Source organism: Paroedura picta, chromosome 10 (assembly GCF_049243985.1).
Source record: "Paroedura picta isolate Pp20150507F chromosome 10, Ppicta_v3.0, whole genome shotgun sequence".
Taxonomy (NCBI): domain Eukaryota; kingdom Metazoa; phylum Chordata; class Lepidosauria; order Squamata; family Gekkonidae; genus Paroedura; species Paroedura picta.
Window position 1 is genome coordinate 33,224,082 of NC_135378.1, and position 20,813 is coordinate 33,244,894.

The window sequence follows — 20,813 nt, forward strand, 5'->3', positions numbered from 1 at the left end:
GTGGGTTTCCTGAAAGTGTCTGTTTGAATGCTGTTACCTTGTTTTTTAACAATCACATCTAGAAAATTGGTGCTGTTCTTATCATATTTCAGTTCAAATGTAATGGCTTTATGGACTGTAGTAATATATTTTGTGAACTGAAGTTATGTTTCTTGTGAGCCATTCCATATTCTTCTAAGGGGGGACCTGCCCTCTGTGGGAGGGACATTTCTGTTTTGTTCTCTCTCAAAACTTGACTGTGGCTTGAGGAGGGGGGAGAAAGAAAAACTCCATCAGGGAACCTATGCCCACCTGTCCTGGCCCCGAGTTCTCTCTCCATTATCTTTCAAGGCTTAAGTCACCAAGGTAGCCCAGATGGCATTTCCCCATCTGCTCCAAATACGGGTATTAGCGCCCTACCAGTCTTATGAAGAATTGGCTACAGTGATCCATGCAATGGCCACTTCCAGATTAGACTTCTGTAACTCACTATAAGCAGGTCTACCCTTGTCTTTGACCCGGAAACTGTAACTGCATGGCTGCATGGCTGCGCGGGTCCTCAAAATGCGGCTGCGCGGGTCCTCACTATGTCATCTTGGAGGGCCCATGTCCAACCATTGCTGAGATAGATGCATTGGTTGCCGGTTTACTTCCAGATCAAGTTCATGATATTAGTTTTGACCTTTAAGGTTATATGCGGCTTGGGTCCTACCTACTTTCGGGACTGCTTACCTCCTTATGCTCCCAACAGGGCACTTTGCTCTGCTGGTATGAATCTGCTGGTGATCCTGGGGGTCCGGGAAATACTCCTAGCCACCAGGGCCAGGGCCTTTTTAGTCCTGACCCCTACCTGGTGGAATATGCTCCTGGAAGAGCTGTGGGGAAGAGCTCTCTGGGTTCTGCAGGGCCTGCAAGACAGAGCTCTTCTGCCAGGCATTTGGTTGAGGCCAGGCGGGAGGTCTGGGGTTGTAAGATCAGTCTCCCCCCCCCCCCATATGTTCTGAACTGTTTAGTCTGAGGAAGGGTGCTTGCACTCGAAAGCTCACGCCCTGAATAAATCTTTGTTGGTCTCCGATTTTGTTGCTTAGACTATGTTCAGAATGTGTATTTCCCCCCTGACTTTCCATTGTTTGTTGGTATCAATACCATACTATCCCTGAGACCAGTACATTGAGACGTTGGGGGGGGGGGGGGAGAGTTAGATTAGTTATTTTTAACTGCTGCTGAGTGGTTGTGTTTGTCTTGAGATGTTTTATGTAATGTTTTAATTTTAAACTGACACGAGCCAACTGTGCTGGGAGTAGCAGTACAAAATGTAATTAATAAATAAATTAATAAATAAAATAATGGGGTGAGAGTTCCACTATTTCATTTCTACAATACTGTTTCTAATGCATCCCACTGGTGCTTTGTGGTACTCTTGTTTAATGTCCATTCTGGCCTGTTTTGTGTGTTCCGGTGGCTTTTTGGCCTGGTAAGGGTTAATAAAGGTGCAGGATTTCAGCTTTTTCTTTTCTAAAATATTGTTCCCAAACGTCTGTAATGCATCCCACTATTTTTTGTGGTACACTTGTTTGTTTAATGTCAGCTCCAGCCCGTTCTGGCTTTTTCCCTGACCCTAAATATAGCTTAATTACTTACATTTTCTGGACACCTAACCTTTTGGGTCCTAACGGAGAGCTCCATGCATTACCTGGAAGATGGGAACATTAATTTGTTAAGATGGGGATTTGAACCATGGTCTTGCCAATCATTATACCATGTTGGCTTCTATTAATCAAATTACACCGTCTAATGACCAACTGCACCATCAAGCCAACTTTTGTCTGTTTAGCAACCACTCCTAGGTGCTTAGGCCATAAAAGAACGAGCTTGCTTTTTGCAGCATTATATTTATCGAAGCTGCTTGCGATTCTTTGCACGCCCCATTAGGCGCCGGTGCCACGGAAGCAAGTGCGGTTGGTTTCCTTCTGAGTAGGCTCATGGCATTACAAGAGGCGTGTAACCGGGGCAACAGCTAAGCGATACTGGAAGCCTCTAGAAGACTACATTTCCCAAGCCTCTTTGCGCCGAGGGCGGTGTTAGGACTGGCTGTCGGCGGAGTCCAATCATCGGGGAGGAAGGTGTCGTGGATAACGGCGTTCGCAGGTAGTGGGGAGGAGGCTGGTTGGGCGTCGGTGGAAGCCATGGCATCATCGCGCCGACTCGGGCTGCATCTGCCTGCGGGGAGCTGCCTCCTTTTCCTCCTCCTCTTCCTTTGTGCCGAGTTCGGGGGAGGCCAAAAGAAGAAGGAGGTAGCGTTGTTCTCTCCCCCTCCTCCCCACCGCCTCATCACACCCATGCCTCCCCTGCACGATGCTCAGCCCTGGGTTCTGATGCCTTCCCAGCTCCCCTGTGGGCTGTGTGCAAAAGAGAGCAGCCTCCTTCGTTTTAGTATTGAAGCAGAGATTTTTTTTAATGACCCTTTAAAAATTGGGGGTGGGGGGAATCTTTGCACAAAACCCCACACGCGATCCTATTAGATTTCCTTAATAGGAGTGTTATACGTCTTGCCCCTCCCTTGCTCGTTGTCTGTTGTAGTTCCTAGGTTAAGCATATGACAAGCGGGAGTTAAAGGTTTGAGTCCAGAAATGTACAAGGAAAGCAAGGTGTGTGCATTATGCTCAGCGAAGTGTTACCACTCAGGGAGAATGTTTTGAATGACTTGTGCCTGCCTCGTACTTGTATGTTAGATTGTAAATGGGCTGGGCCCTAAAGCCAATGTTTGATGATTGTGAATATGCATATGTTTAAAACAAACATTTCTACCACGTGTAAGTGGAGTAAGTTATGCCCATAGCATACACCATGCAGTGATGCATAAAACAATGCCCTTGAGCATGTGAAGACTGGCTATTCTGGGGCGAGTGCAACAAGATTGTAGGCACTGTGAAGTGGAAGATTTCTGGGCCACAAAGTGTGATTTCAGTTACTCCTGCTAACTCATTCTTACTTCCCCAAATTTTATGCTCCTTTGTGAAACTTACGCATCACTCACCTACTTCTGTGTTCCTTGCACAGAGTACATGTGGCTGGCTCTTCACTTCCCTCCATATGACCCATAATAAAGATCTTCCTTTGGTGCTGAACTGACTAGCTACCATGGATTAGTAATGCACTTTTATAAGTAGGCATTGGAAGGATGGACAAAGAGCTTTTAAGTTACCTCTGAAAACTCTTTAACCCTTCTGGAGCTTTAGGAAGCCTTGTTTAGTGGCTAGGGTAGAAAGTAATTTCTTTGAAAGTATTTCCAGTTCATACTTGGGCAGCGTTGCACCCTTTTATGCCTATTGATTTTAGTGGCCTGAGAAGAATGTAGCTCCACATAGCCAGTGAGTGATAACCTGTGAGTGAATCCAAATGTGGTTGATTAACTGCTGACATTATGCAATAATGATAAATATTCTGTGTTTTGTTTTTCTTCACATATGTTCAGAGTTTAGAAATTATCAAGTTCAGTGTAGAAGCCATGTGACACTCTTCATCTATGTTCTGATTTGTGAGCCCCTACCAGTAATTGAATCTAGTCTTGCTGTATGGAAAAAAATTGGGAAAACCTTGATCCCCCTGCCCCGTTTTTATTCTAAGAACTCTCCGCAGTTTTTTGCATCGAAAAATTGGGAAATTTTAGGGGTCTCTGGCAACAAATGAACAAGAAACAACCCCATGATTTGTGTCCTTTTTTTGTAATGGGTGAAATTCTTTTTAAGCTGATATTTTTCTTCCTCAAAATGTATATAATTTAAAAGTTGGAATGCTCTATCCACATTTTCCAGTGGAAAACAATAGGAAGCTCTTGGAATGATTGGGGGGGGGAACCCCTTCTTTTTACTTTGGAATGAGTTAAATGAATGAGAAAGTTTAACTCAAAAAAAGTAGCTTGAGCATTTCTATGTAACATGTTAGGTAATTATTATTTATTTCATTTATACCGACCTTGCTCCCTATTGCGGACCCAAAGCAGCTTACATCATGCTCTTCTGCTCCATTATACCTTCACAATAATATGAGCTAAGTGAAATTGTGTATGAGGTTGTATAGGCCCAAGATCACCTAGTGCAGTGGTCCCCAACCCCTGGTTTGGGGACCGGGACCGGTTCGTGGATCAGTCGGTACTGGGCCGTGGCTCCTCCTCGTCCTCCTTCCCAGCTGCTGCCTCGGGGGCTGCCCTGCCACTCTGCTGCCGGCTCACCTTTGGTGCTCTGCAGTGGACGCCATGGCTCCCCCTCGACAAGGCGCTGCACAGCTGCTGCTGGCAGCACCCCCCAGCGGGCGGCGGGAAGTCAGGGGTGCCAGTAGGAAAGCAAGTGGAGCAGGGGCTCAGGCGGCAGCAACATCCCTTGGCAAACGACTACCCCCCCCCCCCGGGGCCTCAGTAAAATTGTCATGCGTTGACCGGTCCCCAGTGATAGAAAGGTTGGGGACCACTGACCTAGTGAGCTTCCAGTGGCACAGGGGGGATTCAACCCTGGGCCTCTGAAATCCTAGGCCATCACTCCCAAGATCTCAGTCCATCACTGCAATCACATAAATCCTATATATATAGTGTAGATTTTTAAAACATATTTTCAAGTACACATTTTCTGTTTAAATGTAAATAATGTTGGTAACAATTATAATCTTTTCAGTTTTTAAGTCTAGTCTTTTTTCAGTGTTATGACATTTAATTTGATGTTCAAATATGCTAACAGTCCTACATGTTGTGACAGCATGAGAGTGTTTTTGTCCAATTAATACACTTTCTTTTGTGTGCTACATAATTTATGTTCTACCTTCAAGCTTAATATTTCCTGTTTTGCAGATAGCAAAACATAAGACATATGTGTAGTACAAGGTGAAGCATTATGAACCTTGAAGCTTTAAAGAAGTAACATTGTTCCCAATTTTTTAGGGGGAGGTTAGAGAGGCATGCTTTGTGTGTTAACTGGTGGGGATTTTTTTTTTTTTTTGCTTTGCTTTTGATGATTTAACACCTATTCATTGCTCCAGGCAGTTTGCTTAAAAAAAAAAAATCCCAGTCCCCGGGGAGAGGGAGGTGGGTGCTGAAGGTGGAGATAGCGCTACTTTGCCTCCACAATGTTCCTTAGCATGTGTTTGCTGGTCGCTCTCATCTTGCTCACGCTACATGGTTGGGGGAATCCACTTTTGTGGATTTACCAGCTAGTGCTTTAAAATGGAGGATGTAGTGGCTGGTTTGCTGCTGGGATGCTGGATGCTGATGACATTATGTAAAACGCCAAAAATATGACATCAGCAGAAGGTAAGCCTTTCACTTTATTTTCTAGGTGTGGAATGGCCCCAAGTGTTGCATAGTGAGCCAGGTTATGGTGTTTCAGTGTTGTAAAGTGAGCAGCTACATGACTTGGTGGCAGCTTAAATATAGAGATCAAATAAGGGAAGAACCTGAATAGAACACTGAGACTTTCCCTGATCTTCAATTGTCATTGGGTATGAAGTATGTTTGAGAAGAAACATGCTTGGGAAGAAAGATAAAAAGATCTTCCTTGGATGTGTTGTATTTGAGCTTGTAGGCTTGAGACATCCAACGGGAAATAGGATGCCATACTTCATTAGAGGAAGCTCCCTTGAAGAAAAACTTAGCAGAATGGAATCATAAGATCCATCCCTGAAATTCTACATATATGTTTTGTTTTGTTTTTGGAAATGTCTCTTGGAGTGGGGAAATACCATTATTGATGCCAGCATCTTTGTAAAGAACATCATCCAAAAGTAAGAAAGCACTGGAATTTCCCTTTTCAACCCATGAAACCACTTATAGAAATGAGGATGTCTCTGAATCATAATTGCTCAGAAAGCATAGGATGAAAACTGTAGTATGAATTTCTAGGGGCTGTAGTGAGGAAAGCTGCCCTCCAATATAAATCCATGAAAAATGGACTCCAGGTATCCAAGGTTTGAGAAAAACGTCTTTGCTCCGTGAAATGGAATGTTATCCTCAGTTGTCTTCTTTTTATCAACTTTCCCTTGTTTCTCTGCCTGTACTCATAAGCCTTACGTTTTGCAAAGCAACTGCCCTACCAATGAAATGGATTCCTGTACCTATTTTCTTGGCTTTACTCATATGATACACCTTTCTGCACATGGGAAATGGAAACTCTGGGAGCAAGATTTGATTTCCGACCCCCCACCTCCAAATATAGGAAGTCTGCTATCTCTGAACTTCCTTTTCCTTTGGAAAAGAGAATCTCAACTCAAAATGCAGCATGTGCAGAAAACGTCTCAGCCTTTGGATCAATTTTGTCTTAATTGTGCTACTGTTGACTCCTGGCCAGGTAGCAATTGGAGGAGAACAAATGAATGCCAGTAAACACCAAAAGGTTAAGGTGTCCTCTTTTGCATTTTTGGACTGTGTTCAGAAGTTACTTGCAGAGATTCTTGACAAAGGTAGCTCTGGCCAGCAAAATAGATTTTGGACTTCTGCTGGAAAGAGAATGGTAAGGAGGAATCCCTAATTGTACATGCAACTCTCCCCCCCCCCCCAATCTTCTGGGGATCAAGTTTGCTTTGTTTTCCACATCATGTATAGTTCACTTGGTTCCATGCAGAGATGACATAGGGAATACTTCAGAATTTCTGTGCTAAAATCTAGTTCACAGAGCTTGGTTTGGTTTGTGTCAAAAATTCTCATATACAAATATTCTTAACCTCTGGGGTAGGATGAGGAGGAACAGAGGATGATAAAACTGACATCGCATGTAGTATTTAATACACAATGGGAAAGCTGCACTTGTAGTAGAGTTTCTGTTAGAAAAACAACAACAATCTTTTCCCACTCTTCTTTGCAGCATCACAAGCTGTTTGAAGAGTGGCTAGCAATATAGTATTGAGTGATAATGCAAGGCTAGATTTAAAGTTCTCTACCACAGATTTGAGCTCCTGTTTTTTATTTTTTCTTGACATCTGTATTGAAGCATATTTGGAGACATTTCTTTTTTCTGGGTTTCCTTTCTTCCACCAACAAAAAGAAGGGAGACATTAAAGTAAAACATTCTACTTTATGCTGCTGATGTTGCCATAAGTAATCCCAAGCAATCAATAATAATATTAAACCAACTTTACCTTTGGGAAACTATCAGAATAGAATATTTTTTAAAAGTCAGGATGGCTGGGTTTAATTTATCTACAACAGATAAACTTAATACATAGCCTTATGGGGATTCTGTGGACCACAGCCAATCAGATATTTAGGAATATGGATAATGAAGGGTAGGGAACACATGACATTAATTATGGTGAAATTGATAAATCGGTAGCTTTTTGCCTAAATTCAAAAACAATGTGCTTGGGACAGATAGCAGCTTTAAAATGAGTATGCTTCCAGAATGTTTATTTTTTTGTTTATAAACCTGCCCTTAGAAAGTAGTGCAGCAAGACTGGATATGTAACAAGCATCAATTTTAGATGCATTTGACAAAACAGCCAGTTATTGCAGCACTAGATTTGTGTAAAGGGATGGGTTTCATTTGGCATGTGAATTTTATTTGTTTGTTTGTTTGTTTGTTTGTTTGTTTATTTATTTGATTTCTATACCACCCTTCCATATGGCTCAGGGTGGCTTACATACAACATGGGGGATACATGAAAGGTACTTTAAAGGTGTTTTGGACAGAGCTGAAAGCAAGAAAGCTGCTGTATGGAAAACTTCTCAGGAGCAGTATCCTTTTGTCAATTGCTCCTTAAAGTTGTGCATCCGCGCAAGAGCGGGGGCGATGATGATCCAAAAAAGGATTGCCCTGACATCCAGTTGACATTGTGATGCGTCTTAAATCAAAAATTTTGGCCACCTAGTGGTGGGGCTGCATTTGCATTGCGGAGTGGGTGAGATTGTCCCTAAAAGAATGAAACCTCTGAACACACCACTGAAAGAACATTCGAGCAGTGAGCAAGTCAAGCGCATGCAGGTTTTTAAGGATTTGGGGCAGAATTCCCTCTCCACCCCACACATTTGTCCTGAAAAACGGAATGAGCTGAAATTCAGCACAGCCTGAAATATGGCACCTTTCAGACAGCAGGAAAGAAATACTGGCAGTGCTCATTTGTTTGCGTTCACTGTGTATATGTACAAACTTAACACTTGTCCACTGATTATCATTGAGGCCAAGCTAGAAAAAAATAGGTTAATTTAAAAACCTGAACTGTAATGCTGTTTTACCCAAGCTGTTAGCTAGTGATAACATTTTAACAAAAATAGGATATATGAGTACTGGAAGAAATCAGCCCATAAAACTGTATAGAATAAAGCCATTGTGTGCTGGGTTAACTCTTTTCTAGCTTTAGTTTAAGTTTTACATTCATAACAACAATTCTTGCATTGTATAATATGTAAATATAAGCTGTATATAAACGGTTTCCTCTAGCATTCCTTTGGTTCCCATCCGACACAACATTAAGCAACCTTGAGGTAATGGCAAACAATAGGCTTTAAACATGGTTAACTCAATGTTGGATGAATATCTTTATATCTGTTATATAAAATATTGGAATGGCATGTTATTATATGAAACTACTTTTTTCTTGTACCAAATCCAATGACAATATGGGATCTTCTGTATAAAAATGCATGCTGATCCTGAGATGCAAGATGTCTGAGGCAACGTGCTTAATTTTCTTTTAAAAATTGCATAAAATTTGAACTACATTGCATTAAAACGAATCTTCAGCTATATATCTTTTTCACCCACACCCCCTAAGCAACACAACTTGGTAAGCAGTGATCCATCTGAAAATTAATTGTCCATTTTTTCCCTAGTTCCATGTCACGCTTGTCAAATGAAGCATACTTGTGAACAACTGAATTTAAGCTAGGCATTTAATTTAGTCTCGTGTTGGGTTTGCCCTGTATCAAGAGATTCTTCTCAAATTTTATTTGACAGGTCTGTTGTCTCTGGTAATGACCTCATTCTAGACCAGCCTTTTTCAATTTTTGTTACCATATTTATGGTCATATCACCTGATAAATGGTTAACAACTAAAAAAAATATATATATATAAAATTAGCTTTCACCCATTTGGGAAATCTGCCCAGAGACAGCCTGTTTTAGACATAATTCATTACTTGGCCACTTACCTTCAGTCTTGCCTACTTTTCGGTCTTGCCTACTGTACAATTTATATGACTACCTTCTTGCCCAAAGGATATTTATACTTTTTTCATAATGCAATGAAAACACCATCTTATTTCCCCAATGAATTATTTCTGCTTCTATTTTTGTATTGAAAGGTAAATAACAGTATCTGCAATACGTCTTATTAAGTTGGCAACTAGTCCTGATGGCTCTGAGAACAAATTAAGGGGAGTAATGTTGCTTGTGGATCTTGATGCAGATCAGTTTAATAACAGGAAAGAGGTTGTTTTTTTAATGCAGTGATGTGCCAGGTGGTTTGTGGGTATGAAAATATCATAAAGAAGATGGTACCTTCACAATGTAGTGTAGTCTTCTTTAACCTTTTGACTGTGGAGGAACTGCTGAAATATTTTTCATCTTTCAGGGTAACAGAAAGTTATGTCAGCCTACCACTCCTCTCCCTGTACCAGGATTGGAATTATGTCACTCTTTTGGTAATCTATTCAAATATATGCAAATATATTGACGTCTGGCTAATCCAGGAGTATTGATGGGTGTCTTGCTGCAGTATACCAATGTTCTGTCGAATTTTGTAGCTACATGAGCAAAAATGTCTTGTATTGGTAACACTTCACAAAAAGTTGATGGTGGTAATTTTTTTCCTTATTCCCAATAAATGAAATATGGTGTTTGTAGAAGCCCAAAAGCACTCCCGTAATTAAATTGTGTGATACTGTGTTCCCATCCAGATGTCCGTAGTTGGCAGTGCAGCTGCTGCAAGACAGATCAGCAGCTTAATTGATCTTTCCCACCAAACTTTTCTGCAAGTACTTAGGCAGCACTTCCTGATCAGCCACGTGGAAAATGCAGATTGTTTGCTCCAGTATTAGGTTGCTCTGAGTAAATCTTGCTGTAATGAATTGGACTCTTCAGTCATAGCGGAAAGGTGCTTGTTGCTTGTAAAAAGTATTTTAAAATTGGTTGGATGCTTCAGGCATGGTAATAAAGTGAGAAGAAAATAATTGTGTTAACACTGCATTTTAATAGGCAGGGAAGCCTGCTCTAGCTATAGTGTAAGGTGTGAGTGATTCTTCTTGTAGGTGTAAGCGTATCCGGAATGGATGATGATTAGATCTGATGCTTGGTGAATTTGGACATCTGGCTTAACCACAGAAACTGGTGCCAGGCTTAAACACATGCTTAAGTCTCCCTCCCTTTCCTCTCGTCCCTGTTTGTAGTGGACCTCAAGAGGAAATGTGGGGCTGACTCTGATCATGCTTTCTGTACTAGTACCAGTGTGTGGGTTTACTAGATTACTGTTTCCACTAACTTTGGTATTCATGGTTTAGAACAGGGGTAGTCAACTTGTGGTCCTCCAGATGTCCATGGACTACAATTCCCATGAGCCCCTGCCAGCAAATGCTGGCAGGAGATCATGGGAATTGTAGTCCATGGACATCTGGAGGACCACAGGTTGACTACCCCTGGTCTAGAATCCTGGTTAAAGGAAGGATAGCCTTCTGCTTAGTCTATGTATGTCTGTATTCAAATGCCCTGGGTGACTGGAGTCATAATAAACTTCCATTTCTCCTTTGTGTTCTGCATCAGAAGGAAAGGTGGAAGAGGGCACCGGTTACGTATATGAGCCTTCCATAAACTGCAGTTAGTATTGACTGGCAGGTGGGAGGGAACAAGGCCTCTTCCATGGAAAAACAGTTTATATGCTAGTCCCTTGCTTTTATTCTTTTGCTGTTATAAACTGTCCAGTGAATTTTTCAAATGGAAAACTTAGGAAATGTGCATGTGTAAAGTGCTGTAAAATAACATCTAACTTATGGTGACCTCAGTGAGCGGCTTCTGCTGAGGAGCAGAGGTGACTTGCTGTTACATTCCTCTGCTGAGTCGTCCTTGGTGGTCTCTCATCCAAATAGCAAGCCAGCTTAGCTTCTTAAGGTCTGATGAGATCAAACTATATTATTCCACCTTCCCTTCCAGTGTAGGAAATATTGTAGGTGAATACTAATCCACAGAGTTGACAGTAATGACAGATACTTATAGAATTATTCTGAGAAGCAAGCAGAACTGGCAGTTATGAAGTGATGGGATCTACGCTGGCCAGGGGTGCAAAGAAATTGTGAGACCAACAGACAAGACAAAAGTGGGTCAGAACTATCCTAAGAGCAATAACAATTACTATCAATTGGACAGTCAAAATCAATGCAGTTTTTCAAGTTTATTCTTTCATCGCGAACAGACTGGAAAACCTGAGTGTTGTAAGGTAAAGGTAAAGGTATCCCCTGTGCAAGCACCGAGTCATGTCTGACCCTTGGGGTGACACCCTCCAGCGTTTTTATGGCAGACTCAATACAGGGTGGTTTGCCAGTGCCTTCCCCAGTCATTACCGTTTACCCCCCAGCAAGCTGGGTACTCATTTTACTGACCTCGGAAGGATGGAAGGCTGAGTCAACCTTGAGCCGGCTGCTGGGATCGAACTCCCAGCCTCATGGGCAAAGCTTTCAGACGGCTGCCTTACCACTCTGCACCACAAGAGGCTCTTGCACACATCTGTAGAAATGCCATGTGTGACAACTTGTACATTTGTATACAGCTTCTCAACTTGAAATCTGTTGATGAGCCTTGCAGGCAAGAGTGCAGGGATGGAGAAATAATGCTGCTTGAAATGTAAGGGCTGATGGTGCAGCTAAAAGGGGATACCAGAGCTGCAGCTGAGAGGAAAAGAATGAAAATGTGGTGGCTTAATGGAAATGGATCAAGTTAATTACCTCCCATAGGTTTAGCAAATTATCATGATCAATTTTAACTAAGCAAGATGGAGAATGTTTAACCACTGAATTCCCTAGGCCTAGAAAGCATCTTGGATGTTGGTACAGGAAGTGACAGTGGCTCACATTTAAATGTATTTCTCTGACTAAGAACTAACCAGGAATGAGACTTCAAGGGTCTAACCAAAGTGTACAAGTGCTGATGCCACTGTCATCCTGTTGGTGGTAAGAGAAACCCCTTCAGACAGCTCTCCAGAAGCTCTTTAAACATGCACCGAGTGTCCTGGAAGTGTCTCTCTTTGTCACAATATGAGTTAGAGATGTGAATAATCTTCCTGCTTGCTATTCAGTCTTCCTGCTTCGTGCACCTCTCTTGGCTATTAGCTGAAGCCTTTTCTGTGGCTAAATTACCCTCATGCAGAAAAGGTCTACCTCTAATTTTGAACCTGCCTATCTAGGCTGGCCCTGAAGGTGGGTTTTGAAGTGGATAAAGTCTCACCACTTCACTCTTATTAGCGTCGCAACCATGCATCCAATCTTTCTTTCTTTTTTTTCCTGTCTGTAAAAAAAAAGAATGAAAATGAAAATGAAAAAAATGAATGGGCAATTTTGACATGCTGACTTGAAGTAGCTCTTGCTTGGAAAAAGCACAACCCAAAAGAGCTGCCTCTGTAAAATGTAAAGCACTTAATGCTCTTGCTGTAACAGAGTTGAACTTTACAGTGGAATCCCTTGAATTTTTGTTTTGCCTTGGCCACTTTGACAGCGGGCTTGTCTCGCCTTTCCAGCTGAAGTGGGCAGGAGTTGGTTCTAGTGGCAGAGGGTTGCCACAAGATGCAACTGCTAAACTGATAACAGGGAATAGCTGAATCACTCCCCCATCCCCCGACCAAGCTTGTTGTAGAGGTTAGGAGCAGCGGCTTCAAATCTGGTGAGCTAGGTTTGATTTCCTGCTCCTGCACGTGAAGCCAGCTGGGTGACTTTGGGTTTGTCACAACCCTGATAGTGCTGTTCTCACACAGCAATAATATCAGGGCTCTGTCATCTTCTACCTCACAGGGTGTCTGTTGTAGGGAGAAGAAGGGAAGGTGATTGTAAGCCGCTTTGAATATAAAATCCAGCTCTTCTTCTTGGTGGAGCAAGATTTTTGCCAGTGCAAAAAAGGAGGGCAATTTCACCTTCTTCACTGGGGCTCCCCCATGTCATGTGGCATCTTTCCCCCCTGAGGTTTCAGTCTCCCACCAGTTGCTATTCATGGGTCTCAGGACTGCTCTGAGCAGAGGAAAGTGCAAAAAACCTGTCTCAGCAATTGTCTTCTGCTGGCCATTTATAGGATCCGACTCTTGGTTTTGTTTCCTTTTATCAGAAGCTCAATGGATCCTGTGTGCACTGTACAAGTTTAAAAGGTCATGCTTTTTATCACTGTTTTATTTATGCATTTTTACTTGCATATGAGTGTGTTTTGATCATTTACTTAACCCAAGGTTGACCATTGTGACTTCATCAGCAGTCAGCAGTTGTAAATATTTATGTTAATGTAGACAGATCTCTAAAGCCTGAGGGTAGATTTAGCAAACGGAGAGGCTTATAAGCACACATTTACAGAAGTACTAATGGTGTGTGACTTGCTGGACCATGCAGGTAGAATAAAGTTGCCAAATTCATGTGGAGGCTGTAGATTTCCTGGGACCAGTTCACTTGGAGAAAATGGCTACTTGGGAAGGTGGACTGCTTGGCTTTATACCCCAGTGAAGCCCTTTTCTTCCCCAAACTCTGTCTGTTTCAACCTCCATCTCCAAAATCTCTAGGTATTTCCCAGCTGGGAACTCTGAGGCAGAATTGAATATGTGCCAATTCAGACAATATTTCCAGTGAAGAGCTTAGGTGCGTTGCTTGATCTGACCCACAAAATGAAGCAAAAATGTTGACTGTAACACAGGGCACAATTCGCCAACTGCTTTCTGCTTCAGGATTATTTTGCACCAGTCATTCACACCCTGATGGTATCTATATATTTTAATATTTTATATTCTGCCTTATCAAAGACTGAATACTGCTTAAAACAAATGACAGATAAAAAGACTATAACCTGTCTGAAGACAATATAAAAATCCAGGGTCCCATTAAAACATGACAGTTGAGTAAAAGGATATTACCAATAAAAAGAGTGAACAGTTTTGCAAGCCCAATGAAATGCTGGACGTGAAAGTGCCTTCTGTACTTCAGCCTCGATTATTACAGTGCATTAGAAATGAGATGGTGGCAGACTGCAGTTCTCTAACTACTCACTAACTCCATCTAACTCTGTCTAGCTAGCCACTGGGAGTCTCTAACTACCCACTCGTCTTTGCCAGCTTTCCCCAGTTCTCCTGTCTGTGTTAAACTACTCTGTCAGGGCTGAATTTCAAAACTTATGTAGTCAGTTCTTCTCAGTTGAGGGCAAAAATCATAATAGTTAAGGTGGAAATCTGACTGACCTGCTCCTCAGCATGCAGCTCCCAAATCTTTTTAGATTCAGCTGATGCTAACCAATCACATTGCTTGGAGCAGCCTGTCACTCAAGGCTCTTTGGCTCTATGTGGAAATAACCCTCCACAGTCCTTTATATGTTTTTACAGCACTTCTTAGCTGCAGTCAGAAGTTGTCTTTGAAAACTGTTCAAAATTATCGATGGCCAAATGTCATAAATGCAATCCTAGAGAGTTACATTCATTGAAATAACTGGATTTAGAAGGATGGAATATTTTGGGGTTGCAAAACCCCACACTATTATTTTCTTTGTATACAGGGCTTTCCTTTGTTTTTAGTACATTTATGGGCACATGATGAAGTTTGGGTTTTGATCAATTTAATTGTCTGGAGCCAGAATGTCTAAAGCAGTGGTCCCCAACCCCCGGTCCGGGGACCGGTCCCGGTCCGTAGATCATTCAGTACCGGGTCGTGGCTCCTCCTCCCCAGCTGCTGCCTCGGGGGCTGGCCTGCCACTCTGTCTCCGGCTCACCTTTGGTGCTCTCCGGAGACTGCCATGGCTGGGGCTCTCCCTCAGTGTGGCACTGCGCAGCTGCTGCTGGCAGTGCCCCCCAGTGGGTGGCGGGAAGTCAGGAGCGCCAGCAGGAAAGCAAGCGGAGCAGGGGCTCAGAAAGCGGCGACGTCCCTTGACAAAAGACTACCCCCCTCCGGGCCTCAGTAAAATTGTCAAGCGTTGACCGGTCCCCGGTGATAAAAAGGTTGGGGACCACTGGTCTAAAGGACTACTTAATCCCATGTGTACCAGTTTACCTGAGATCTTCATCTAAGGATCTCCTCTGGGTTCCCATGCCTTTGGAGGGTGTACAGATGCCTGCCAGAGAGCATATTTGTTCTGGGCATTGGCTTTCATCATCTGTTGACTTTCAAATGCTTGATCGACTCTGCCCTGCTTACTCTAGCTTCTGATACAATTCCATTTCAATTTTTAAAATATTCTCTTATTTTATACTGTTCTACTTCTATTATCTATTGTTGTGGTTAATTTCCAGTATGTTTTTTTAATGATTTGGTTTTTTATTTTATTTTTGGGTATTTTATTTTATTTTTATTTATTGGTGTTTTATTTTGCATTTAATTTTCCTTAGTATTTTCAGCAGAAAGATTAAGGGGGGGGGGGATAAATAAGGTATAGAAGTTCTATGAATAGTATTTTTAAAAACATTCTCATGTTTGCATTCAGTATCTGCTTGATGTTGCGTAATGATGATTATTTTCCTAGTTTATTGAAAAGCCTCTTGTATTAACTCAGCCAATCAGAACTCAGAATGGTATAACACCCTTTTATGTTCATATCTAAGGATGTTTCTATTTATGGCCATAAAGTATGCCCAGATTGACCCTCCTCAAGCATTTGACATTGTTCATTCCTAACTGACAGAGAATATTCTTAAGAAATTGTTTAAACTTTTAACAAGCCTTTTTGTTAGCACATTAATCTTGCTGTGCTTTATAATATTCTGAGTTTGGCGCCCTGAAGCTTCCTCTTTTTTCTTGTACCGTTATTATTCAAAAATTCATTTCAATAAGCCATCCAATTTTCATTTCCCGAAGTTGGCTAGGATTATTTTAGGGGAGGAAAAATAACAAAACAAGGACTAAATTAAGTATCGCAGAGGAAAAACGTGATTGCATGCTGTTTTGACATAATTCAAGCCTATTGCCACCTAAGCCAAAGGCTCATGAGACAATATCTTATCACAGAGTAGTCAAGACATTATTGCTTAAAAAGGCATGTGAAACTCAAGGCCCAGTAGTAGGATCTGCTGTAATCTGTATAGGTATGTACAATAGGCTATTTTGTAGCTATAGGGATATACTTGCCGTGGACTACAGAGGACAACCAAGTATGGTGCTAGGCTTCCAGTTGGGAAACAGAACAACTAGGATGGAATGTCATTCATGTGAGACCAATAACCTTTAATGATCATGGCTGGAGGAATAAAGGGAGAGCGTGTGTATGCAAGAGCAAGTATTTGAGAGAACAGCAGGGCACAGCAATGGGAACATGGCAGTGAGTAGAAAGGGAAGGAGAAGACCAGTATCACAGCTCTTCTCTCAGATTTGACACAATCTTTGCAACCTCATGTGTTGCAGATATACAAATTGCTTTATGAGTGAAGGGCAAAGGGATCATGTGAGCTAACAAGTATTCTCTGTGAGTGACCAAAGGTGAGAAGGAGATCCTAGGAATATTCAACAGAAGGAAAGGAATTATAAAATTATGTATCGGGTGGAGAGAGTTGACAAAGAATTCTGTTTCTCCCTCTGCTAAAATACTTGAACTTGAGAGCATCCAGTGAAACTGATGGACAGTAGGTTCAAGACGGAGAGGGCATTTAAAATGCAGAATTCACTGCTAGGTGATGTAGTGATAGCCACAGGAATAAATAGTTTTAAAAGGGGATGAGATAGATTCATAGAGGACAAGTTTATCAGTGGCTACTAGCTATGCTGACTGAGGAGAACCTCCACATTTAGAAGCACTGAGCCTCTGAATCCCAGAGCCAGAAAGCAACATCAAGAGAACGCTTCAGCCTCTATGTCTGGTTGTTGGCCAGCCAGAAGAACCTGTTGGCTACTTTGTGAACCAGGATGCTGCACTAAACGGACAAATACTCTGATCTAGTAGGACTCTTCTTGTGTTCTTATGGGTGGTTTCTGATCAGGGAGAAGGCATGCGAGAGACCTTCTTTTGTTACCTCATTGAACAAAATTACAAGAAAGAGTTTCTAGCTGGATTGAACACCTCTTGGATGGAAATGCTAATATAGGTCTGATTCTTTATACCATTATGCTCAATCAATGAGTACCCTTAGGGCTACATTTGGGATGAAGTTTGGTTCTCTCTGCTGTTGCCCCAGAGCATATGATGAAATCTTGACTCTTTGCTGATGAAGTCTCAACCGAGGAGATGGCTCAGAACTCAGTTTTATGTCACTAAAAGAGAGAGGTTGATCTTGATGTTATCATGGGGGGGAGGGAAGAAAGGCAGGACAAAAGGAAGGCTTTGGCAATGAGCATGGTCAGATATTTATCTTAGCAACTGAACCCATAGAAAACCCATGGAATCTTCCAAACTATTTTTTTTAATTTCCAAGGACAATCTCAGGGTAGCACATTTTATCTGGAAGCAGTTCCTCTTGAAATACTTTGAGGTTGCATTGCAAAAGCTTAGAATAACACAAATGAACTTACAGAAGAGCATAAGAATTTTCTTGCTGTATCAGATCGTCTCTAATTTCATGATCCATCTAATTTCACCTTCTTGCCAAAGACATACTGAGGGGAAAGGCATGGATTAGCCATTGGAATATGTAAGGTTTTTACAAATGGCCATAAAGCCACAGTGTAGTGACGGCCATTCGTAGGCCCCCAGAGCATGGTGGTGATAGCCATCTTCTGTTATCTACTTGTAACCATTTGTAGGATTTGGTGTCCGTGTGTGTGAAACTTGCCTTTACATTTATGATTAGAATCGTCTGCTGAGCTGCTGCCACATTGACCTCTTTGGAGAGCTCCTTTCAGTGCCTTTTGCCAGACTCCCTGGCATTTTGTCCTCCTGAGCGATATGGGTATGAACTCCTAACTTGGTTAGTCAGAATCTAAAAATGGACTTATCAGTTTAGACTGTGAAGGTTGTGTGAGGATGATATTTTGGTGTAATATATCAAGACATGAGAATGGGAGAAAAGACTGAATAGCCTTGTAAGAAAGTTTCACTACCTGCTCTGCAAGTAACAGTTTTTGTGTTGTAAAAAACGAAACTGTTCCTCCTGTGCTTACTCTACCACTGAGCTGTGGAATTCAAAAGATCTTGATGATGGAGTTGCAAGGAATGGCCGAACAGCTTGTATGTTGCCAGTAGATCTAACACTAACATCCTTCAGCAGCTGCTTCTAAATATTATTTAAAGTTTTATGACCAGGACTAGTCTGGATTCTGGCCAGTACTCATTAATTGGAAGAGATAGAGAAGTAATGCAATAAAAATGATCCAGATTGTTTGTAAAGAAATATACAATAATTAGAGGGCTCCAACTTTAATTGGTAGATTAATCATCTATATTTAGGTGATGAATGGATGGGGCAGGTTTAATCAGCAAGGGCAAATTTTAATGAGCAGGCTTGAGAGTACAGGGCATTTTTCTCTTATTTGAGGATATTATTGTTTTGATGTGTAATCACAATAGGAAACACAATAAAAAGATATTAATTGTCCTAAAGTGAATGGCAGCTTCAGTTTATGCTTCTGGGTTTTGCACACTGTTTTGATATCTCTATGTATGTAGATTTGAATTTAAATACGCTAGCCTGATTTAAAAGCATACAACCAATGAGAAATTATTAAATTAGCTTTAAATCCCCTAGAATGGCCCTTATTGGAGTGGTTTTTTTTTGAGGGGGGTGAAGTTATAGGAAGAGTTTAGGGCAGAGACTGTAAAAATCATGAGATGCTGGGGTGGATATACTTGTGGAGGTATTTTATTTGGCACCTGTGCCGGATTTTGTCTGCCAGCTAAACTCTGTATCTCTGCCCAGATTTCAACCAGAATAAAAGATTAAAGTGAGTAACTGTGTATGTGCTGCTTTGATGTATGCATGTGAAATTCACTCTGTTTACGAGCACAACATTTGGCTTAGTGAGCTGGGTGTAGTTGCCCTATTAGTTAGAGTTGCCAACTCCAGGTTTAGAAATATCCGGAGATGTGAGGGTGGACCCTAGAAAAGGGGGATTCAGGGAGGGGAAGGAAACTGGTAGAGTATAATGCTGCACGGTCCACCTTCCAATACTTCCATTTTCTCCAGGAGAAGTGGAATAAATGATTTAAATAATAATTGATGTATGTGATCTCTTTTAATTCCAGGAGGTATCCAGCCGCCTACTTATTGGTAGGGGTGTTGAATGTTCTCAGTTTTAGTCCTTTATACATTGTCAATGCTAAATGGTGACAAGCAACACTGTCGGATCTTTGCTTTTCGCTGTTTTTTTTTTTAAATGTCTATATATGCTGTTTTTTTTTTTTTAATGTCCATATGCATCAAGAGCCTCTTGTGGCGCAGAGTGGTAAGGCAGCAGTCATGCAGTCTGAAAGCTCTGCCCATGAGGCTGGGAGTTCAATCTCAGCAGCTGGCTCAAGGTTGACTCAGCCTTCCATCCTTCCGAGGTCGGTAAAATGAGCACCCAGCTTGCTGGGGGGTAAACGGTAATGACTGGGGAAGGCACTGGCAAACCACCCCGTATTGAGTCTGCCATGAAAACGCTAGAGGGCGTCACCCCAAGGATCAGGCATGACCCGGTGCTTGCACAGGGGATACCTTTACCTTTTTATATGCATCATACTGATTTATGGATGTACAAGCAGTGGGAAAGAATGTTTATTTTATAGAATATGCAACTAAATGCAATAATATAAAAATAAATTATAAGTCATATAATGGTAAAAAAAAGAAACCCGATGAGAAATTCAGAAACACATCCCTGTTTTCTAGAAGTAGATTATGTTTTCCTTGGCAAATGCTGATGCTCTTTCACTAGTAAATTAAATCAGGTGGACGTGTGCTCTACATTGATCACCATGGTCCTAATGGAATAAATGGCACCCACAAAGGGCAGCATAGTGGCTGAGAGTGAGAGCCACGCACCAGCTGTTGTAAGGACTACTGATGCCACGCTTGTTGAACACTTTGGGAACTTGAAATGCACTATTCCTCATTACTGGCTGGCTCCCTGAGATGTCTGGATACTGTGCTTGCAATCCTGAAGCCTTTGAAGCTCATGCTTTTTTTTTTTAGGAACAGTGGCTGCCTCAGCATTTATTTCATGTTTCGGAAATCTAGGGGGTTGCCTTTCTGTCAAATCAAACCTGTACATTTGGGGCGGGGGGAATTGTTCACTTAAAAAGAACAGTTAAGGCAGAGTGCTTCCATGCAGAACTCATGCTTACTTTGCTATCAGACAGTAAATTATAAGTTTGTTAGCTGAAACAGCAGTTCGTTTTCAAAGCAATTAAAGCTCAACACTGTCGTTAGGTGAAGAGGGTTTTTTTTTCTCCCCAGCCTTGAAATTAAATGAGCAATTTTCCACATGCAATGATGTCTTGGGAAACTGTTATTTTTTTTTCTTAAACTGTGTGTAGCCAAACCCCATTCTTTGGTGTGTGTTCATTATTCTATACTGCTGTATGTAAATTCTGAAACTGAAGAGGATTGACGAATGGCACTTACCTGAATCTCAAGTTCCTAAACATGTAATACAAAATTTGATCCGCAATGCCATTTTGAGGACAGATCACCAGTTCTATAGCTTTTGTTCATTTTAGATTTCAGTGGCAATTTTTGGTCTTGAAAATGTTTTGAGAAGTCATGATGGTTCTGTTCTGACATTCATCCTGCGGGGG

General features: G+C 41.7%; 1 protein-coding gene across 3 annotated transcripts in view; it reads left to right on the forward strand.

The window, feature by feature from the left end:
* Positions 1-2,012: 2,012 nt before the first annotated feature.
* The window catches only part of TUSC3 (tumor suppressor candidate 3), a 141,832-nt gene continuing 123,031 nt past the window's right edge, over positions 2,013-20,813 (forward strand). For 2 of the 3 annotated variants that reach the window (XM_077302081.1, XM_077302082.1), the window contains exon 1: positions 2,086-2,273. In XM_077302081.1, the coding sequence (XP_077158196.1) occupies positions 2,166-2,273 (108 nt within the window). In that variant the 5' untranslated portion in view covers positions 2,086-2,165. Of the gene's footprint in view, positions 2,274-20,813 lie in introns of all 3 variants that reach the window. The other variant, XM_077302083.1, reaches the window with a different exon arrangement.